The sequence below is a fragment of the Paroedura picta genome, chromosome 12, assembly GCF_049243985.1.
Source record: "Paroedura picta isolate Pp20150507F chromosome 12, Ppicta_v3.0, whole genome shotgun sequence".
Lineage (NCBI taxonomy): Eukaryota > Metazoa > Chordata > Lepidosauria > Squamata > Gekkonidae > Paroedura > Paroedura picta.
In genome coordinates this window covers 49877880-49901260 of record NC_135380.1, presented here as the reverse complement: position 1 = coordinate 49901260, position 23381 = coordinate 49877880, and the positions used below count along the sequence as shown (strand labels likewise).

At 49.9% G+C, this 23381-nt stretch overlaps 1 protein-coding gene across 1 annotated transcript; it reads right to left on the bottom strand.

Moving 5' to 3' along the window:
• Window positions 1-2789: 2789 nt before the first annotated feature.
• On the bottom strand, window positions 2790-21947 carry SURF4 (surfeit 4). Its single transcript, XM_077306104.1, has 6 exons — window positions 21666-21947; window positions 8630-8816; window positions 5990-6066; window positions 5200-5243; window positions 4504-4690; window positions 2790-3529 (listed from the first exon to the last, which is right to left on the bottom strand). The coding sequence occupies exons 1-6, from the start codon at window positions 21711-21713 to the stop codon at window positions 3263-3265; spliced, it is 810 nt and encodes a 269-aa protein (XP_077162219.1). The 5' UTR covers window positions 21714-21947; the 3' UTR covers window positions 2790-3262.
• Window positions 21948-23381: the final 1434 nt, after the last annotated feature.

Sequence of the window (23381 nt, the reverse complement as noted above, 5' to 3'; positions counted from 1 at the left end):
TCAAACTCTCCAGTCCATACAACTCTTCTGTAATTTTGAAGTTGGAATCTACCCCCTTGATAAAAATTAGTTGAGCAGTGTCTGTTGCTCTAATCTAATGCCAAAAAAAGGGGGGGATTAAACTTTTCCCCTTGGCAGTCAGTGATATATGCAGCTCTTCTCCTAGTTCTTCAACAAACCTGGTGATAGTAGATGCTGACACAACTCAAGGTACCTTTATCCAGGCACTTTTCATCCATTACTTTAACCCATGTATTTTTTTTTAACAAATTCACCATCTGAATGGTTCAGCACTCTCAGCAATACATTTAGCAACATGACAGATAGCCATCACAGTAGACATGTACTCAATGTGCTTTCTCAAATTACTTTGTTGCAAAACCATTAATTTTAAAGAGATTTTATCTTGTTCACTCACACCTCTTCTTGGTATACTGAGTAGCTCTTACGACAGTGCCCTTTAACATTGTACTGAGAATTTTAGGACATATCAAGCAAATTGCTTTATCCTTGTTTAAAACTAAGTACGCAGTAGTCCATTTATCTTTAAAGACAGTGCTCATCTGCAATTTTGTTTCTTTTAAATAGCACATTCTTTTCCAGACACAGAATTTTTAGCAGAGCAGCTGTTGCAGTTTCAACATAATACTTGAGTATATAAGAGAATGGCCTTTATACTCGGCTGAGGTCCCTCCCCAGGCTCCACTCCCAAATCTCTAGGAGATTCTCATCCTGCAATTGGCAACCCTGGTTGCCAGAGATTTTCCTCTGAACAATCACAGGTTGTAAACTTTCTTCTTCTTGGCACTTCTCTGGCTTTCAGCAGCTACAGTTATGGAGAAAAAATGATCCAAATTCAACTTGCCTTGGGGCTGTTGAAGCTTCCCTCCCCCCTTGTGCTACAAGTCCAAGTAGTATCACAGCAGCCCACCTTTCCCTCAACAGACTGGAATGCAACAACAAGGTATGTATCAGCTGCCTCTTGGAAGGAGAGATGGCAGAAACATTTATGTCCTTAAGAGGTCCAGATTATTCTCTGGAAAATGTATAACCATTCATACAAATGCATCCACCTTTTAAAAATTCCAGGTACAGCAAAGTAACAAAAAGGGGAAATGCAACGGGGGAGTGGGTTATTTTTCCATCAGTGGAGTCTCACTTTCAAGGTAATGCCCTCCTTGGGGACTGTGGTAAATTCTTCATGGCACAATTGTGGAAACACCAACAGTTCACAAGAACTGCTAAACCACATGACCTTCCGCAGTTCTCTGCTCCCCTCCAGCAGAAAGCGGGATATACAAGACCCAGTTCCAGCCCAAGCACAGGCAGCTGTAGTCTCCCACTTGCAACCTCCACGGTGAGTTTTAACCATCCTCTGCACTAAAATTATGCCTGGCTTGTTGACAGCACAAAGACAAAGCCAATGGCAAGGAGGTCCAGAGCAGGCAGAAAAGCCATTTCACATATCAGTAGAGGAATGAATTGCCACCTTTGCAGGCTCTCTTTTCTATGGCTTCAATGCACACCTGCAAGGGTAGTGGATTCCACAGCCATCTGCAGCCCTCAGGGCCACTTCTTGGGAGGTGGGGGATGCACTATAAGGAAGATTGTGTAGCACAGGGGCCGGGCCCAGCCCTAGAATAGCAAACTACTAGCTGTTGGTTTTATTGTCTCTTGGCCCAAAGGCATGGGTGTTACCTGAAGCAGCACTCTCAGACTTGCTGTCACATCCTGAGGAATATCTCCTCCTCTTTGTAAACATTTTACCCAGTCACAAGAAAGACCAATGAACTCAAAAGCTCAAAGTGTCATTTGGTTGGTCCTAATCAAAGGCATTCTGCAGACTGTTCCAATTAAAAAACAGCTGGTGTCCACATCTAGGGCATGCCGACTTGGACCTGGCTGGCCACAGAGGGGATGACCATTGTGAGTCTGAGTGCCTGGAGGCAGAATAGATGCACAGATGGCTGTTAATGCACACAGAGGGGCTTCAGGTGTGATTCTCTTCACCCCTCAACTCCGGAGAAACTGCTCCCAAAATCCCAGAGACGTTTAATAGAATCACAGAATAACAGAGTTGGAAGGGACTTCCTGGGTCGTCTGGTCATCTAGTGCACAGTGCAGGACACTCACAACCCTATTGCTCATCCACAGTAACCTGCCAAATAGGATGTGCATTTGAATATACCACATTACAGAGGAGTAGGTTTGGAGTTCTCCTTGCCTAAAAGTACAGCAAAGATTTCCACTCAATCAATTTCTTCCCTCTGTGCCTTTACTGGTACAGCTTTCCCCAATTTTAATGGGATAGATCCAGATGTTTTAAATTCCCTCTAAAAGGATGCTCATGAGCAGGTCTAACACAGGCCTCTGTAATATTCTTTTGGATCCACAAGAAGGACAATACAGCTCAATATAAGTAACTTTAAGCCCCAGTGATTTCAAAAGAAGAGATTTCAGCACCTACCCAGCCTAAGCCCAGTCGCAGACAGTGCAGGCTAGCATAATCTCAGAAGCAAAGCTGGGTCAGCCCTGGCTAGTATTCTGAAGGGAGACCACAGCAGAAGTCCAGGGTCACACTGCAGAGGCAAGCAGTGGCAAAACCACCTCGGTGGATCTTTTGCCTTGAAAACCCTATGAGGGTCACCCTACAGCAGCTGCGACTGGGCAGCAAAAACAGAAGCCCAGCCCGGAGAAACAGAAAAGAAGCTTCAACTGCATCTCCTAAAACCACTTTCCCTTAGCACAAGCGGCACTCGATCCATCCCCGACATTGTCAGTGCTCAGCCTGGGAGATGACTTTGTTTAATTACAAGAATGTAAACAAAAACAAAAAATTAACCATCACATTGAAAAGTATATAACAGGTTATCCAATCACAGTAATTTAAATTTTGTTTAAAAAATCAAGGAGATAACGTGGGGGTGTGGTGTGCCCCCACCCAGTGGCCCCTGCTAGCCAGCTTCTTTATTCCAATTTTAGGAATTACAAAACAGGAAGAACAGTGACCCTGGGCAAAAGTTCCTCACAAGGCATGATCAAATCTTGGATTATCAGGGAGGTTGGACGTTTTTAAAAAACTGAACTCTCTCCAGAAAAATCGGTGCCTTGCACAAGGGGTCTCAGACACATCTATGTCAAATGCTGGCAGGGAAGGAGGTCGTCCCTTCTCCTCTGGACTCCTCTGGAGAGTCAGTCCCCAGGTTCTGAGATGACGTGTGTGTGTGTGTGTGTGTGTATGTGGGGGGAGTCCTCTCCCCTTCTACCATTCTTTCTTCTTCTCATCCATCGAGACACCCCCAGGCCCAAGTGCCACCACCAGGAGGAGGCCTCCAATGACTGACATGGTCTGGAAGAAGTCGTACTTGAGGAAGTCGTGCATGGGCTTGTAGGCTGGAATTGTCCAGAAGGCGTTGAAGTAGACGTTGATGGCAAACAGCCAGATGACCAAGGTCAAGGCAGCCAGTTTAGTCTTGAAGCCAACGGCCACGAGGATCATCAGAGCTGTGCCCACAATGTTTTGCAGAATCTGCCATGAGGTGGGGAGAGGCAACGCAACGTCAGAGGAACTCTAAAGCTGGAACCAGGCCACACCAACCCTACATCTAAGTAGATGCCCCAGAGGTAGGCTGGCCCTGGCACCGAGTGCACATCAGTGCAGATACATAGGAGCCAGAATGCACAGTAACTTCAGGGGGTAGACAAGGGCCTCAGCAGGAGAGCTGGAGCATGACTGGTTACTCTGGGGATCTTCTGCAGAAAAACAAGGCTCTGCTTAGGCTTTCTCCTCTACCAAGGGCCAAAAATGTCCAAGGAAATCCTGGCAAGAGAAGTCCCTCTTCCTCCACCCAGACCAGAAGCCATGAAGGCGCTCACAAGGTGGCCGAGGGAATGTGGGGAGGGCTTCCCCTTCCATGTTAACACCAGAGCAAGTTAAACCAAGAAATTTGGTCACATTCAAACAGGAACGGTTTGGGCAGAAGACATCCTGCAGCCACCTCACTACTGTCCTGCACACAGGCAGGCTTTTACTCAAGTAGCTGCTGCAGAAGTACCACCGTTTCTTAACTCAGGGCAAGGATTCAGTCTAAAAGGAAACATTCTGTGTAAGCAAGGACATTTAGTCTGGAATGCTTCAGAATGTTGGCAGCCAGAGACCATCCAGAACAACCTCAAGAAGAGATAAGAGAGAAACCCCATGAGGACTATGAGCCATTGTGGCCCAATTCTGCCAGAGGATGTGTAGCTGGTCCTGCTGGCCCTTGGAAGCTAATTCCTTGCTCGAGTTGGACAGCAGGATGGACAGGTGGTGTCTCTGCTGCACAAACACAATGGCTAGGGTGCAGGCTGAGAGGAGGCTGAGAGTTACCCTCTTAGTAGGAGCTGGCTGGAACTAAAGAGGCAGATTGCCACCCATATAGATCAATCTGCCTATTCTTGCCCGTTAAGATTCACCAGCTGTGAAGGGGTTTTTTTTAAAGGAAAGAAGATCCAAGCACTTACCGAAAAGAAACGAGAGTCAAAATGCAATAGTGTCATGAACATGAGGACTAGCAGCACCCGCCCGCCCAGCTGCATGTACTGCTTTGGAGAGCTCTCCCGCATGGTGGGCACACCAGCAAACATGCTCTTTCCCTCCGACCGAGACTCTGCCAAGAGTAGCAGCAAACCACCCCCAAGAGCGAGGTTCCTGCAGGAGGAGGCAGAGTTAAAGCAGAAACAAAATGAGAATGCACGTTCCTACTGATCTCGCAAGGCATATGCACCATCCCAAAACAACCAAGGAGATAAGCAGAAGTTCTGCCATGGCCATATGCCAGGATATTTTGCCAAGTGCTTCCCATTCTTTTCTGAACACAAATATCTCCAGAGAAGAGACAGACGCCCAGCGATTAGCAACCTCAGCAGGCAAAACCCTCAAGGCTGCTGTGGATTAGGGTTGAGTGCTTCGGCTCAGTTCGGCTGCCTCAACCATCACTGAGGCCCAAGGTGATGCGTAGGAGGCCGGCACTGCGGTGTGGAAAGGAGGGGTGGCGCTGCGGCATTGGCCTCCTATGCGCTGCCTCAGGCTTTGGTGATCAACGGGGTGGCCAAACCGAGCCCAAGCACTCAAGCCTATGTGTGGCTGGTTTTCCCCCAGTCCTTCCCTCCCCAACAGAAGCCACCAAAAGGTAAGAAGGCAAGCAAAAGGAGTCATACCTCATCAGAAACTTCAGGTCCCACAGAATGCTGTATGCAATTGTCTAGGAGAAAACAACCACTCATCAATATACCCTGAGGGATTCACATTCCTGTTGAGGGCTTTGGGGTCAGAACCAAGGGCAGACCTTTACCCAGGCCAAGGTATGTTGGGGGCTCCCTTTTCTAAATCTTAAAGATTATTCTTATATATAATTTAAAGTTAATACTTTTTGAAATTTTAATCCTGCCATTCCTCCAAGGAACTCATATAAATTTGGAAGGGACCTCCTGGGTCATCTCATTCAACCCCCTGCACTATGCAGGACACTCCCAACCCTCTCGCTCATCCCCTGTAACCCCCTTGAGCCTTCACAGAATCAGCCTCTCTGTCAGATGGCTCTCCAGCCTCTGTTTAAACATTTCCAAAGATGGAGAACCCACCACCTCCCGAGGAAGCCTGTCCCACTGAGAAACCGCTCTGTCAGGAACTTCTTCCAGATGTTGAGAATAAATTCTTTTGAATTTATTTCATGTTTCTCCCTCAGAGCTCTAACTGTCCCTTTTTTAAAAAGACTCCATTTTCACATGCTGCAGCAGCAGCACAAAGACATGGCCATGCACTCCCCTGTCAGTGTCACTGGTGACCACAACATCTGAGAAGGGGTGGAAAATAGCTTAAAATTGAGCCCACACCATGCTCCAAATATTTTTTTAATTGAGTGAGAAGCACCACACTAAGGCGAATAAAAAGGAAGATGGTAATTTTCAGAAAAATATTTGGGGATTCAGAGCTGCAGCCATTGCTCACCTGTAAAGCTATAATTCCAAATAATCCAAAGCAGGCATATTGGACAAAGTTCCTACTCAGAACCAGGATGCAGCCGCCTGAGAAAGGAAGGGGAAAAATAGAGATGGGTGATTCACAGTTCCAGACCAGCCACCATCAGCATACTCTGGCTGCCGTGCCATGCAGGTATGAGAGGGAAAGCGCCACTGGACTCAGCAGGACTTCCTTTAGAGCCAGCGCCCTTAGGGTGGCACTGCTGGGCATACGGTGCCTTTAACTAGCCTCTCCTGAACCAAACCTTCAAAGCTTTCAACAGCAGGTTTGCCTCTATCCTTCTCCCTTATTTCCTGCCTGTGACCTTCACCTTCCTGGGATCTACTGCTCTCTTAAAGAATTCCACCCTTTCTCCTTTGCTGCTTTATATACCTGAGCCTTCTGCCAGTGCAGCTGGGTGATGCCCCATCCCATGCCTTCAGATCCCTCCTCCAAGCTAAAGCTTTCAGAGGAACCTTTGGCTTATACCTTGCATTCTAATGCCAGTGGAGACCTCAACTGCAGTTTAGCTGACAGGTAGCTTCAGGAGCAGGTGCTGGTAAAGATCAGGGAATCACAGTACTGGCAATCACAGTAGACCAGAGCTTTCTAGTCTGTGGGTCAGGACCCAAATGTGGGTCTCAGGGCAGCCCTCTCTATTGAACAGGAGAAGATTTTACCCTCTTTTCTTCCTCATTCATCTTGGCCCATTCTGAAAGTGGTTAAAGTTGGCATAGTGCTCACCATTAAACAGTTTTGAGCAAACGGTTGTTGAAGTAGCATCTGCCTCCTCATGTATTTGTTGTTGTTAGGTGTGGTCGTGTCCGACCCATCACGACCCCATGGACAATGATCCTCCAGGTCTTCCTGTCCTCTACCTTGAGTGGTTCTTTAGTGGTTCTTACCCAGTGGTGAAAAGAACCATATCTGCCTTCTACATTTAGCAGTGATTCCTACCCAGTGGTAAAAGAACCATATCTGCCTTCTAAGTGGAGCAGTGGTTCTTACCCAGTGGCTTTTGATTCATACCAGTCGGGCTTCTGTTCTGGCCACAGGGTGGAGACAGTATTGGCTGCCCTGGTGGATGACCTCCAACACCACCTGGACTGAGGCAGGTTGGCCATTCTCGTAATGCTAGACCTGTCAGCTGCCTCTGATGTGGTTGACCATGAGTTATTGGCCTACCACCTCACTGGGACAGGGATATGGGGTACAGCCCTCAGTTGGCTATGCTCCTTCCTCCAAAACTGGACACAGAGGGTTGCAATGGGGGAAGAGATGTTACGCCCCTATCAACTCCTGTGTGGAGTTCCTCAGGATGTGGCCTTCTTTCCCACGCTTTTTAACATCTATATGCGCCCTCTGGCCCAGGAGTTTTGGGTTGGGCTGTCATCAATATGCTGATCACTCAGTTCTATCTCCTCATGGCCTCCCCCCCCCCCAGAACCATTTGCCAGATGTTTGGAAGCAATGGCTGGATGGCTTGAGCAGAGTCACCTGAAATTCAGCCTCTCCAAGACGGAGGTCCTATGGCTGGGGTGAACAGGGCAGATCAGGAAGCACATTTACCATTCCTGGCAGGGGCTCATGGGAATTATAGACCATGGTCATCTGGAGGGCTGCAGTTTGACTACCCCTGCTCTATAGGAAAGCCATCATGGATGAAGCAACTTCAGTATTTCTTTTGAGACAAAGCCTTGGCCTGTATTTTAGAAACCTTGAAAACAGTATCTCCCAAGTAGTTGCTATTTTTTCTCTTTACTGGATACACTTCTTGATTGAAAAAGAATGTGTCCTGGTTTGCCCTAGAGTGACCTTCTTAGAATCGGGGGGGGGGGGAGGTTTAAGAGGGTAATGGGAAAGAGGATGCTCAAAGGTAAGGTCCATGTGCAATGGCCATGTCCTTCAAAACACCAGTTGCTTGGAGGTCACAGTGGGAACAACTGCACCTTTAGGGTCATGCCTGTTGACTTTTTAAAAACATCTGGTTGGCCACCGAAGAAAATGGAACACCGAACTAGATGGGTGCCAAGGTGATGGTTTGCCTGGGGCTCCAGAAACCCTTAGGCTAGCCCTGGATGAGTCACCATTCCAGGTGAATTTGGACTTGGGAGTCACCATACCAGGTTAGGAACCCCTGGAGAAGTCCATGTTGAGTAACACGAGCCAATGGTTTGATTCTACAGAAGGTGCTCAAAACTCAGGGCACAGCATGGGCGGCAGCTCCAACTGAAGGGTTCAGATAGACCCTGGAGGCAGGATTGAGGTAGATGGACTACAAGCTACATACACATTAGTTGAAAATGAAAGCTCAGGAGCTTGCCTAAGGCAATCGAATGAGCTTTGACCCTGGGGCAGTCCTGGCTCACCCTGCCTATCAATGCTGCATTAACTGGAGGTTTGCTTTATGCCCCTTCTAAGGGCTCAGAGGGGTTTACTGAGATTCCTGTTTTATCAGCACCTCTCTTCTCTTTCAGCCTAATGAAACACCAGAGTGTTGAAAACTGAAATCCATCCAGCTTGGCTAAACAGTCAGAAGCTGGAGCTTAGAACTGAAAGTTTCTGGTTTCAAAGTTTGTCATTTTGTTTCTTAACATGGAATCATACAAGCCATTTGGGACCACTTACTTAACTGTCCAAAGAGATTTATGAACACAAAGATGGAGGCCAGGAAATAGCCACAGCTCCATGTGGCGTCTATGTAGTCCCTCTGCTCGCTCCACTGGAACCACATGCGAATGCCATCTTCGAGGAACGTGCTGATTAGGCAGAGCCGGGCCACATGAGGGAGGTATTGTTTTGTCACCCGCAAGAACTGCCACAAGAAGGAGAACACAGGTGTGAAGAGCAGGCAAGGAGCAAGGCAGAGCTTCCACGGTGTGACATCTGGGCACCATCTATCCTTCTCCGTTCCTGGGGGGCGGGGGGTGTTGTTCACCAAAGAGAGCCTCCAAAAAGGTTTACCAGGTTCCTCTAACTCCCAGCAGTAGATAAAATCCCATTTGGAAACAGATTTCATTCACAGTCTTATCCGCCAAGTAGCCCAGCCCATGTTTAGACAGTTGCAAGGAGGGAACCTTGCAGAAAACTGACTCCTGCAGAGACACAATGGGTAGCCTCATCTAAGGACAAGCAACTCTGTTCTGGATGGGATGAATAATCCAGCAAATAGCTGATACAGAAACTCCACAAATTTATCCACCCACAGCCAACAGAGACTAACCAAACAAGGTCAAACCAGATCTGTGACTGATGCACAAATGTAGCAGACAGGCTCTTTATGAGCCTATATGATTCCTCCCAACACTCTAGCATTCTCATGCCCTATTAACACCGGCATGTTTGCACTGTCCTCCAGTAGCAGAGAAGGGATAAATCGGTACTACGTGGGACTTTCGTATTAACCATTGACGCTTTACCATAGCAGGGCAGGGAGTCTAAGCAGCAGGAAAGTGATTGATATAAACCATAAGTGAATTTTGTGGGGGCTGGGTAGTACAGAGGGTTTTTCTCTTTCCTTTCCTACAGAACCAGACACAAAGGGTAGCAATGGGGGAACTCATATCAACTCCTGTGTGGAGTTCCTCACGATACAGTCTTCTCTCCCATACTTTTAAACATCTTTATGTGCCTTCTGGCCCAGAGTTTTGGGATGGGTTGTCATCAGAATGCTCCTCCTCTCGGCATGGACGGGCACCCAGACTCTCCGCTTTCCCCGGAACCATTCGCCAGATGTTTGGAAGCCGTAGCTGGGTGGTTCGAGCAGAGTCGCCTGAAACTCAACCCCTCCAAGATGGAGGTCCTGTGGCTGGGAAGGAGGGGGGCAGACTAGGAAGCACGATTGCCTGACCTAGGCAGACTCTGCACTTACTTTGTTTATTCCATTGTCAATCCTGTTGAATTCAGATCTATTTGAACTCAGTTCTTCCTCTTCTCCCCCTCCCCATTGAAAAAAAAATGTTCTGCACGTGGCTAGGGTAGTTCAGAAGGGGGGAGCCAAGCCTCGTTCTTTCTTTTCTTGAATGGGGGGGGGAGGAGCCAAGCAGGAAGCCTCTTTCTTTTCTTGGAGGGGGGGGGAGAGAGGATCGAAGACGGCAGAGAAGGGAGAAAAAATCTGACAGAAGTTGAGAGAAATTAAGGGCTTCTCCTTTAAGGGCAAGCTTGTCACATGAGCAATTTTGGCCAATCAGAGGTTCTCTACCACAGAAGAGAGCCCAGATTCAAAACAGCCTGCTTTCTCAATCCAAATCTTGAAATATTGAGCATTAAAAGCACTCTAAGATATCGCACCATAAAGGTAGGGTCACTCCGGATCAATCCTTCTTGCTGCAGAAGGAAAATTTAAATCGCCCCAAATCAAAACGGAAATCGTATTCTGTGTAGAGGGCAGGGACTGAATTGACCTGGGATTGGAATACAAGCTCTGTGCAGTTTACACCCTAGCCGGAGTGCATCTTAACATCTCGCCCTGTGCCAGGAATCTGAGAGTGATCCTTGACACCTCCCTTACTATGGCGGCGCAAGTCGCAAGAGTAGTGCACCTGGCATTCTTCCATCTTTGCCAGGCAAAGCTACTAGTGTCCTATCTGTCCCCAGAGTACTTGGCCACAGTGATCCATGCAATGGTCACCTCCAGAATTGACTTCTGTAAATTGCTCTACGCAGGCCTTCCCTTGTCCTTGAACCAGCAATTGCAGCTGGTACAAAATGCAGCAACTAGGATCCTCACAAGAACACCTTGGAGGGCCCACATCCAGCTGGTTCTGAGGCATCTGTATTGGTTGCCAGTTGTAGCCTGGATCAAGTTCAAGCTTTTGCTATTGACCTTCAAGGCCCTTCGCGGTCTGGGACCCAAATACCTGAGGGACCGCCTATTGCCTTATGCTCCTTGCAGGGCTCTGCGGGTACTAATTTGTTGGTAGTTCCTGGCTCCCGAGAAGTTCACTTGGCCTCAGCCAGAGCCAGGGCCTTTTCAGTCCTGGCCCTGACCTGGTGGAAGAGCTGAGGGTCCGGCAGGAGTTTCCATGGTTCTGCAGGGCTTGCAAACTGGAGCCAGGTGTTTGGTCGAGGCCAGGGCACAGAAGATCTAAGGCACCCCTCCTCAGATTAGAAAGATAGTCGGCACCCCTGGAAATCTATGCCCTGAATGGAGGTGGACTGGGGGGGGGGGAGGGGATGAGTTCTTGATTTTTTCATTACCAGAGCTTGTTATCTTGTTGTTAACGTTTTTAATTGATGTGGGGTTTTATTCTGTAACCTGCCACAAGTCAAAATACAAGAATTCAGGATCATCCATTTGTGTCAGACAAGGAAGCATGGCTTCAGGGAATCTGGTTATTATGTGCAATTGATTGCTACATGATATTGGGAGGGTCACTAACATACGTGGTCTCCTGTAATAAAAAGAGGTCAGTTCATCAAGTTACACGTTGGAATCCAGGAACTCTGCAGGTTTTTAGAAGCACAATCAGGGTTCTGCAGTGAGAAGAATTGTTAACTCTGGACAATATCCCAGAGGGAAGCTTCACTGTTGATCTTTCCCTTTGATCAAATTTATTTAATTTACTTAGGCAGATGAAAATTTGGCACAGAGTTTGTGAAAACATATGAGGCTTTATATCCAATTACTCAAGGACATGAGGAAGGTAAAGAGGAGGAGGCTTCCATACAGGGACTGTTTTTGCCTTCGACAACAATCCTTCAGCCCAACCCACATGGCTTTATTTTGTTCTATTAAGCACCTTTGCCCTTATTACTGAATTATCACATTTTGTACTCTACTCTGGTTGACTGAACAGTCTTCTGTGTTCCTGTCCTCCACACAAACCACTGGCTTGCTCTGTTTTACTGGGGATTTCTGCTGTTCTATGCAAATGTTTTTATACCATACTATGTAATCCACTTGATGACTGGACAGGATTCTACTTGAAAGCTGTCTCACATCCTTGAGAGAAAGACAGATGTCAAATGAGGCTGCTACTGCTGATAACAACATATCATCATAAATTATCCTCAACGTAGGGACAATCCTCTCCACACTATCCATGGATCTACTTGCTAAAAAACAGTTAAAAATAATACAGAAACCCAAAGGTATGTAGATAAGAAATCCCAGCTGGAAAAACCAGGCCACTAGCTCAGGACACAGTTATGAACTCAACAGAAACCGCGCTGAATAAAGGATTGTGGAAATATCAGGATTTTGTGCCAACTGTACAAAATATGAAATTTCAGTTATTAATCTAACTGAAGATGAACATTAAAATATTTCTAAGTTCAAAGATTAAAGGATTTCCACTAGAGTTGTGTGCAGTGGTGTCCAAATTGGCCGTTCCAGGCTGACACAGCCAGCATTGCGCCACGGAGGGGGAGGGGGGAGGCGCGGGCGCCAGTGCGTAACTCAGCACACACATGCCTGCAGTTCTCTCCTATCCTATTCATCATCTTCATGCACCATCTTGCACAACTGGTAAGGAAGTTCGGGCTGGGTTGTCATCAATATGCAGATGACACCCCAGCTCTTCCTCCTGATGGATGGCCGCCCTGACTACAGCTGGTCCAAAATGCAGCAGCCAGGGTCCTCACAGCAACACCATGGAGGACCCACATTCGAACCATTCTCCATCAACTACAGTGGTTGCCAGTTGAATTCCGGATCAGGCTAAAGGTTCTGGTAACTACCTTTAAGGCTGTACACGGTCAGGGCCCAGTGTACCTGAGGGACCACCTCCCTCCTTTATGCTCTGCCACCACCAACCGGCTAATGATCCCTGGCCTTAAAGAAGCCCACCTGGCATATTATGAAAAACTAAGTTCCTCGTACTGCTTTCTGCATTTTTGCAGGCCTCCAAAAGGGAGCTCTTCCACCAGGAATTTGGTTGAGACCAGGTGACCAGCAACAGCTATTATTTAATGTATTTATTTATTTGATTTCTATACCGCCCTTCCATATGGTTCAGGGCGGTTTACATACAATATCATGGGGGGATAAATGGAACGAATTAATATATAACATAAACATATACAACAACAACAATCTAAATTAGCAATCCCCAACCTGTGGGCCGCGCCTTCGACTAATTGGAGGTGGGCCGCGAAGGACGCCTTCTCCCCGCCCCCCGGCCCTTTACTTCATCCCCCCCCCCCCCGGCCCTTTACAACACACTTTGGGTGTCATTGTCTCCCATCACTCCCAGACGGGACTATCTCGTTGCAGAGAAACAAGCTCAGGGTTCCCATTGATTGGTCATTGTCATGAGTTAAAATTTCCATGAAAATAAAATGTTCCTTATGTTTACTGTTGTGGCGTGTCTGTATCTTATTCTGAAGGGATGTTTAAAATTACCATAGCGATCAGAGAGCGTTAGGGCAGTGGTTGAGAGTAGAGGAGTAAACTACCCCCCCCCCACCGGGCCTCAGTAAAAGGCGTTGAGGGGTCCCCGGTGATAAAAAGGTTGGGGACCACTAATTTAAATAACACAATAAAATCAGAGTCCAGTGGCACCTTTAAGACCAACAAAGATTTATTCAGGGCGTGAGCACTCTTCATCAGACTATGAACTCCCTACATCAGTGGTCCCCAACCTTTTTCAGGCCTGGGGCTGGGAGGGGGGAGAAGGAGGCCCGGGGACTGGGGGGAGAGGGGCACTCAATGCACGGTGCTTGCCAGTGAGCGCAAACATGCAGGTGCCACAGCTCCTTGCCTGCGCTTTTGCACTCGCTGGTGAGCATCATGCGGCGAGCACCGCTCTCCCTCTCCCCCCCCCCCCCGCCGGTCCCTGGTCCTCCCTCTCCCCTAGGCTTGAGCGATTTGGCCGCCGACTGCTCCCGCCGCAGTGAGTGCCGCGTCGTGGGTGGAGGAGGGAGGCGTGCCCAGTGGGGCGCCGGCGCCTCCCTCCCCCCCGCCATGGCCTGGTACCGAGGGCTCCACGGCCTGGTACCGGGTTGTGGCCCGGGGGTTGGGGAACACTGCATACATGACTGCCAATGGCTAAACTACATGTGACGCTGAGTAATAAATAAGTTCTATTTCCCACAAAATTCTGCAATCCAAAATAGTCTTACCAGGTGAGGTGTTCCTTAAACATTTCCCCACAAGCCATTCTTCCAACTTAAAAATCAGTCTGTTCTATAGCCAATAGGAGAAAATACAAGCAGTGTTATATGCAGTTGCCCCCTGAGGAAAATAACTGCAAGTTTAAAACACAGCACTGATTGGCTGGTACCAGTTGAATCAACACATCCCCCTTTTAACAAAATGGTAATGCACAATAAAAAATGTGATATTCATGGAGCATTTTGTCCTTGCCACATCCATCCAAGGAAGTAGGTTAGGTTGATCCACAGTCACCCAGGGTGCTTCTGGGTGTAGTGAAGATTTGAACCTGGCCCCACGCCCAATTTTAATCCAGAACTCTAACTTTATCCAAAATGCTAAAACATATGAAGTACCAAGTTTGCTTGAAATGAGAGTAGGAGGGGCCAGGTCAGGAGCAGAGCCAATGTCTCACTTGCTAATGCGTTCTTCTGTCATTTCAGTGTGAAGCCAGGAGACCGGCAGGCTTTTCACATTCTGTTTTCCTCAAGCCATTTTATGCTTTATTTAGGACCCAGCAAAATGTCTATGGCTGGTGAGAAGGAAATGGCCAGGGAACACGGCAGCCGCACAAGGTCCGGGGGGCCAAAGGCAGGTTTTGCCACCACCATGAAGGAATCCCTCCAGGCAGCCAGTGAGGGAGAGGGGAGGGGGAACTCAAGAGCAACTCGCTTCTCTGGCTTCCTTCCTTCAGTGGTGCCAGCATCTTTCAAAGAGGCCCGTGCCCACTGTAAAGCAGCTTGGTAGGGCTGGCAGCCACCCTGCCATGCCACCCTTGTCTGTCCCTGTGGCACTGCCCCGTCCGTCACTTGGCCACTTTAAGCATAACTAATTGAGACTTCGACTATGTGGAAACAGACCTAAAGCCACAAGAAGACGCCTGCCTTTCTGCACTACAGATGCCTCTGTGCGCTGCCAGCGGGATCCTGGGGATCTTAGGGAAGCTCACTGTGAAAAGCCCTGACCAAAGGATTCTCTCGTTGGATCCAGCCAGACCTTTCTCCAAGCGCTTCTTAACTAGCCCACGTAGATTGTATCGCTGGCTTATCACAACAGAGGGCAAACTGCCAACAGATGCCTCTGCAGCAGAGGCTGTTTTCCCAGACACAAGCGCTGTGCAGGCTTCGTCATTCTCGTGGGCAATTCCCTTCGTTCTGTCACCGTCTTGCATAATGAGGACAATAACCCATCTGCCAGCACCCATTTCCACTACAGCTGCTGCTGCCTGGAAGGCCCAAGCCAGCCTGGTCTGATGAGCTCCCAGAAGCTCAGCAGGGTCCGCCTGTGTTGGCACTGGGGTGGTCTACCTTGGCAGAGGCAGGCCACGGGGCAGGCCATCTCTGGAGGCCTCTTGCCTGGAGAACTCTGTGCAGTTGCCAGAAGTCAGCTGTGGGGTCACTCTGTTCGGCCACTGCTCCCAAGGGAGGGAATGAGGGCTGCGCTTCATTGTGTGGGTGGTGGGAAGGGGGGCAGAATGGGGCCTTGGCTGCAGAATTCAGTGTCTCCATGAAATAAAAAGCACCTTGCTAACCCTTGCAGGTGCAGAGTAGTGCTGTTGAATGCGTGGGGAGCACCTGGCACAGAGACGACTGACATCAGTTTGGGGAAGGGGTTTCAGTGCCCCTTCCCCCTAGGATTAGCAAACTGGGCGATACTAAGATTAAGGAAATCTGCAAATGTGCTTATTTCCTACATTTTATATACTTGGCCAAATTCAACACTGTGCTTTCAAAACAAAGACTATGCAAAGCATCCCTTTATTAGTAGTAACCATACACAGAGACAGACAAACAAAACTGCCTTACATGGAACCGGACCATTGAATTGTTTTTGTTGTTGAATTTATTTCTTATACTTTGAGTTTTAAAGTTTTATCCTGTAATGTAAAAATGTTTTAACCCCTTTGCTGTGACATCTGTTCCACATAATATTTCTGGTAAGGCCATGCTTAACAACCACTCAGGGCAGCTGCCTCACTCCTGTGCCTCCTCCTTCAACCAGCTTGCCTGTCTGTCCAGCAGCCAGCCAATTATCTTCCGTCTCCCACCCCTGACCACCCCTCCTCCTTCCACTTCCCTCAGAGGCTTGGAGGCTGCAGATCCCAGCTGCCCCTGCTGGTGAGTTCCCTGCCTGGGGGCCTCCAGCCTTTCCAGTTCCTGGGGGGAGGGAGAGGCCATCCACAGACTTCTTCCCCCCCCCCCCCATCTAACACCAATTGTATTCCTGAAGGCAACCGGCTTGGTGTTTCTGATAGGATGTTTGGCTACAACAAAGAACTCTACCACTCCATCTACTATCAATCTATCAAAGTCAGTACTGCTTATTTTGATAGGCAGCGGTTCTGCAGGTTTATCAGGCACAGATCTTTTTATTGTCCACTAACTGATCTTTTTAACTGGCGATGTCAGGACTGAACCTGGAGCCTTCTGAAAGGCAAGCAGCTGTTCCACCATTGACCCATACCCCCTCATAAATAAATATCATAAATATCCTTCCAGCAATTTCCTCACTCTTAGTTGTCCAGTACAAAGTGACCCCTCTACTCCAAAGTCTTCTGTGCATGGCAGAGTTCTGGAGGTTGGTGGCACTATCACTTGGTGACCTAAGGCAGCCAGAATTCTGTTCAGAACTTAACAAGTTTTTTTCCCTTCTAATTATTTTAGCTGGTGACAAGGCAGACTACAGCTACCAACCCATCTGGCATCTTTGATAGGATACACAATTTGCCTCCTTATTCATCTGAAACAGGTATTTTTCAAGAGATGCCCCTTACCCCAAGAACACAGAAGCCCAAGGGCACCTCAAAGACTAATACATATTCCACTATGAGCATCTGCCTGCCAACTGTGCAGATACATGCAGCCCTTACACATAGCCTGCTATTTTGCAAATCTCTGTACACCATATAGTTATGTAGTTCACTGTTATCAACAGCAGTATAGGTGGTAGTTGATATATCTGAATCAGCTGGGGAGGCCTGGAAGAAAAAGCAGGATCAGCAGAGGAATTGCTGGGCTGAGTGAAACGTTAACAACTGGTTTGCAAGAGGCTGGCAAAGCACTGGGATACACACTCTGCCTTTGCAACCTGCGTGCATCACAGATGTGAAAATCCAGGGTTTCTACAGACTCCAAGGGCCAAATCCAATCCAACAGAGCCTCTTTTAAAAACCTCTAGCCTCTCCTGGAAGAAGCAAGAGGGCACAGAAATGGCAAGGAAAGAGGGGTCTATTGACCCTTCCTGCAACTGCCATGTCTCCACTCACCTCTGAATTATACTTTTCCCCCTGTGAGGCTTTAAACACATAACACACACACACACACACACCCCACACACACAGAGGATTTGTACTGGGGGTTGTAGCAGATATATCTGCAGCTACACAGAAGAAGAGTTGTTGGGGAGGAGGAAGCAATTTCAAATGGTATAATTTGCTGGTGGGGAAAAGGTTATCAAACCCCCCAGGCAATCCATGGGATGTGGGAACCACTCTGTCCAGCTGTCCAGCAGCCACAAAGCAGTCAATGAGAAGCATTAAAAGCTTCAATGCTAGCCTTCAAATAAATTACACAACAGAAAATTCAGATTTTTGTATAACTAAACAAGCGCCAAGAGCTGATGAGTCATTCTTTTGCCTTTGTACTCACTGGCACAAACACAGACCAAGTCAATCCCATCATACGCATCCAATGAAGTTGTCTCTAGCTCATGAAAACTTAAGCTGCAAAAGGTGGCTAGTTTTTAAAATGCCTGAAGATCATTGCCGGGCGGGGAAGCTAAGGAGGAAGCCCCGTATCTCTAAAAAATGACTGCAAACAAGTTATTGTTAGGGAAGCAAGAAATTGCTTCAATCTGGCAATTCATATCTGAAGAAGTGAGGTCTGACTCATGAAATCTCATACCGAAATGTATGTTATTAGTCTTTAAGGTTGCTTTCATTTGGCAGACAGAATGTCTAAGAAGGCCTTCTGTGCAGGGTCTCCCAGCACACCAATGCCTCTCTAAACATGTTTTCAAGGAGCTGGGCAAAAGACAAGACTTAGTAGTCCTCGGTTACCTGCAGGACAGCTTGCCTGTGGTCTCCAAAGGGTGAACTCTGCAGGACACTAAACCACGAAGAAACTATTCGTGCCTTGAGTATTACAGGCAACAAAGAGGGGAAGAAGGCTGGAGACAGAGGAGTAGCAAATCTAAGGTTTTGCACCACACGGGAGCCATGAAGGTGTTGAGCCAAAGAACTGAGCTTTGGAATGGGTCAACAAAAGGAGAGGAAGGGCCCAGCATGAGAGGGAATTATGACCATGAAGGGTTGCAGAGTGATCAGAGGGTGACAGTGAGGGCTGCTCTTCTGACAGCAAGGAGCTCCTCTGAACAAGAATCATAGTTGGAAGGGACCTCCAGGGTTATCTAGTCCAACCTCCTGCAGAATGCAGGAAATTCACAACTACTTGCCCACCCATAATGACTCCAATTCCATGCCCAATTGATGTCCCCCCCCCAAAAAAAAAGATAACCCCATAATCTCTAGCGAGTCTGGCCTGGAGAAAATTCACCTCCTGGCCCCAAAGTGGTGATCAGCATTTTCCTAGACAAGAGGAGGGAAGCGACCCAGAGTGCACCCAAGGTAAGGAGAAGGAGCTTGCACTGGATGCAGAAGGGAGGGCAGTGCAGGGGCCCATGGAGGGACAGGCTCTACAAGGATCCCCTCACTCCACGGCCATACAGGCCATCTAGTCCAGCCCCCTGCTCAGTGCAGGATCAGCCTCAAGCATCCAGGTTAAGTCTCTGTCCAGCCGCTGCTTGAAGACCACCAGTGCGTGGGAGCTCCCCACCTCCTTAGGCAGCCCTTCCACTGCTGAACTAAACTTTCCGGTACCATTCTAAACACTGAGACCAGTGCTGACCTTGGGCCTTCCCCGGTTGCAGGCACTGGAATGTGGGTTCTCCAGAGCACCACCCCACAGCACAGCAGGAAGCCAGAGACCAGCTGCCCCTTAAAGGCTAACAACACTGATTCCCACACAAGCTGTCCTCAATCAGATCTCATTTAATCAGTTGCACAAAGGATTCATCCAGCTTTGACTTGAGAAAGTTCATGTTGGAATCAATGTAGAAGAAGAAGAAGAAGAGTTGGTTCTTATATGCCGCTTTTCCCTACCCGAAGGAGGCTCAAAGCGGCTTACAGTCACCTTCCCTATCCTCTCCCCACAACAGACACCATGTGGGGTGGGTGAGGCTGAGAGAGCGCTGATATCACTGCTCGGTCAGAACAGTTTTATCAGTGCCGTGGGGAGCCCAAGGTCACCCAGCTGGCTGCACGTGGGGGAGCGCAGAATCGAACCCGGCATGCCAGATTAGAAGTCCGCACTCCTAACCACTACACCAAATTGGCTCTCCTGTAGTCTTTTAGGTGCTCCTGGACTGTTCACACTTGCTGCAATAGAACTAACGCAGCTGCCCCACCCCCACCCCCACCCCGGCAGGCCTGTCGGGGCAATAGAGGGTCCAGCCAAACTGCCACGATCACACTTGCCATATACTGAGCTCCACCTTGGTGGCGATTTATCCCGAGGTAAACTGGGCTCATACAGTTAAGGAATCTGTTACAAAGGGATCATTCTTTCCTCTTTCAATCCTAGAAGAGCAGGGTGCTCTAACATAGTTATGTGCAGGCATTTACTAGTCCAGGGCGATAGTTTCACAGGATGCATGTGTTGAGCCCTGAACAAAAAGATACACACACACCCCCCAGTTCCCACCGGCTGGTTACTTCTGGACCCCCCCCTCTCTCATACACACACACACAGCTGCTCAACCTGTGGCCTCTCACAAACATATGTTCACCATCACAGGCAAGAAGTTACTGTTTTCAGGTTCCTGGGTGAGAATGCCAGTTGTACATTGTGGAAAAGCAAGTGTGTGCCGCAGCAATGGCGTACTTGAACATTAACTGAGAATAAGCAGACTCTGACAGCAGCTGTTTCATTTCCCCGGTTATACTTGTTGATATGGACATTTTGTTTGTTTGTTGAAGGGAGACCAGACACGTTGCCGGGATCAGCATCCTCCTAGTCCACCTTTTTCACTTATTGTAGGCCTGGTGAGGAGCTGCATGTCACAGCAGGGCTGTGGCAATGAAACCAAGGAAACTTCATTCATTCAAGCAGATGGGCTGTTGTAGGAAAGGAAAACCCATCCGATCCAGAGCAGATAGCCGTGTGGCCAATTGACAGAATGAACAATGAAATCCCATTCTTGGATGTGATCATTTTCTGTGAGCAACCAGGAGACTGGAAAGAGGACAATACTCCAGAAGACAGTTCCATATAACTCTTTAGGGTCACACCTTTTTGGGCTTACACTTGCTTTTTACCACACAAAGAGGTCTGCTTCATTTTATATGTATTCATGGGCCTGCACAACACCGTTGACTGGTCTCTTTATAGCAGGGGTGGGCAAACTGTGGCCCTCCAGATGTCCATGGACTGCAATTCCCATGAGCCCCTGCCAGGGGCTCATGGGAATTGCAATCCATAGACATCTGGAAGGCCAGTTTGCCACCCCTGCATTATAGGGTCCCAGTCTCCAAGGAAGTGCCACCTGGCACACACACTCTCTCTCTTATGGGGGGAGGAGGGGGGCACCCCAACCCTGAAGACCACAGGCCATGCAGAAATGCCCAGTTTTAACTTCTTCCCACAAAGAGGTTCTCAGTGCTCTCAGCCCCCCTGTGCTGCCCAGGAAGAGCAAACGGAAGAGTGGTGAATTCCCTGCTTTGAGCAGGCGGTTGGCCTAGGCCAGGGGTAGTCAAAGTGCGGCCCTCCAGATGTCCATGGACTACAATTCCCATTCGCTGGCAGGGGCTCCTGGGAATTGTAGTCCATGGACATCCGGAGGGCCGCAGTTTGACTACCCCTGGCCTAGACGGCCCGGGATGCCCCTTCCCACTCGCGAGGGCCGGTGCGCGGCCCTGCCTCCCTGCCCTCCACAGAGCGCCTCATTCCACCCAGGCACCCTCCAGCGTGCAAGGCCGGCCCTGGGCCCCTTCCGGCGCGATCTCCAAACTTTCTCCTTCCCAGTCTGGAGACCAGGCCCGGCAGCTGGGCACGGGCAGCTTTCCTGGAAGAGGAGCAAATGGTCCAGGAGGCGCAACCCTGGGAGGGGGAGGAGGGGTGGGTGGGAGAGGGGAATAAGAAATCGGGCCCCAGCGACGGCTCTCTCCGACTGGCAGCGCGCAGGGCACGGCCACTTCCCCAGCCAGCCAAGTTCCGAGCGGGGCTGGAGCAGAGACAAGAAGTGGCCCCGTGGATGGGCAGCCCTCGCTTAAGGCACGGGGCGGCCTCGCGCCCTCCCGGGGAAGCGCTTGCCAGGCGTCCCTTCCACATGGGTCCCCCCCCGCCCCCCCAACTGTCCCGGGGGCGGCAGACGCGCTTCCCTCGCGCACCAGCAGCAGCTCGGCTTGCCCCGCGCGGGAGATCCAGTCCGGAGAAGCCTCCCTCCCCCTCCCCTCCCCACCCCTCCCCCTGCGGGGTCTGCCTCCTTCCCGGGGGGGAGGGGGACGCGCCCCACCTGGTCCGCGAAATCCTCCGCCGCGCCCATCAGGTCGTTCTGCCCCATGGCTGCCCGCCGCTGCTGCTGCTGCTGCTGGTGCTGCTGGGGTGGGGTGGGCTGGGGGCGGCGGCGGCGGGCGGGCGGGGAGGGGGGGGGCAGGGCCGCCGCTCCTAGCTGTGGCTCCGGCTCCGGGAAGGCTGCGCGCACGGGACGTGGCCGCGCTCGCTCGGGCGCGCTCCTGGCCCCTGCCACGTAGGCCAGCCCTTAAAGGCGCAGGCCCGGCGGGGGAGGCGGCCGCCAGGCGGCGGGCCCCGATCCCCCCTCCCTGCAGGCGGCGACCTGCGCACGTGGCCCCGGGGAAAGCCGCGCCCGGCACCAGGGCTGGCTCCCGGGGAAGCGCGCGGGTGGGGGACCTGCGACGGCCGCGCGCCACGCTGCGGGGCAACTGAGCTCGGAGGCCTTCGCTTGCGGCCTCCCACCGGCCTCTCAAGGCCAGGCTCACTTCGGCGATCTCGGGAGAGCAGGCCCGCCTGGGCCCTCCGGTGCCCGGCAGAGACCATGATTCATTGCTAGCAAGAGCCCCGTGGGCCAACAAGACGGAATCCAAAAATGAAAGTTCAGTCGTGCTCTTTTTCAGGACAAACCAAATCTTGTGATATTTGGGTTGGTCTTGAAGGCATCATTGAATCAGAGCTCACAGAGTAGGAAGGGACCTCCAGGGTCATCTAGTCCTGCCCACGGTGACCCCGATTCCATGCCCAGATGATGTCCTCTCCCCCCAATATGGAATCCCTGGCCAATCTGGTTGGGAGGAAACAGCATTTCCCTGGGCATGCAAGAAAGCATCCCTTCTGTCCACCCACTTACAATCAGCCTAAATTCACAGCATCAGCATTTCTGTGAGGTGGCTATCTAGACTCTGCTTAAAAACTTTCAAAGATGGAGAACCCACCACCTCCTGGGGAAGCCTGTTCCACTGAGGAACTGCTCTAACTGTGAGGAACTTCTTCCAGATGTTAACCGCCCAGAGCCACCTCTAAGCTGGACTTCTGTAACTCGCTCTATGCTGGCCTGCCCTTATCCTTGATCTGGAAACTGCAATTGGTCCAGAACACGGCTGTCAGGGTCTTCACAGCAACACCCCGGAGGTCCCAAATCCAGCCCATCCTTCAGCAGGTGCACTGGCTCCCAGTTGAATTCCGGATCAGGCTGAAGGTTTTGGTTATCACTAAGACCATACGTGGTCTGGGCCCAGTATACCTGAGGGATCACCTCTCCGCCTACACCCCTCAAGGAGCCTTGCGCTCTACTACCTCCAAGCTCCTGGTGGTCCCTGGCCCCAAAGAAGCCCGCTTGACCTCAGCCAGGCCCAGAGCTTTCTCCATTCTGGCCCTCACCTGGTGGAACAAGCTCCCAGAAGAGATCAGGGCCCTGACGGAACCCAAACAGTTCCGCAGGGCCTGCAAAAGGGAGCTCCTCCGCCAGGCATTTGGTTGAGGTTGACCCAAACCACCGCTTCCAATTGGCCTTCAGGCCCCCCGCCTCCTATTATGACCACCAGTAATCTGCCTAGCCGACTGGGTCCCAGTAAGAGTTGAGCTGAGGCCCCTTTGCAGTTCTATCATATTATTATTTCTGTTATCATGTTGGGGTTATTGTTGCTGTTTTGTTATTGCTGTTGTCACATGTGTTACCTCATGTTATCTGTACCTGTTTCCTGTTCCCTGTAAACTG

Coding starts and splice junctions, on each gene's coding strand:
- SURF4 (XM_077306104.1), bottom strand. CDS start 21,713: ATGGGGCAGAACGACCTGATGGGCGCGGCGGAGGATTTCGCGGACCAG. Junction 6,067..8,629: donor AAATCTCTTTGGACAGTTAA/GTAAGTGGTCCC, acceptor TTCCTTTCTCAG/GCGGCTGCATCCTGGTTCTG. Junction 4,691..5,199: donor GACCTGAAGTTTCTGATGAG/GTATGACTCCTT, acceptor CTCCTCCTGCAG/GAACCTCGCTCTTGGGGGTG.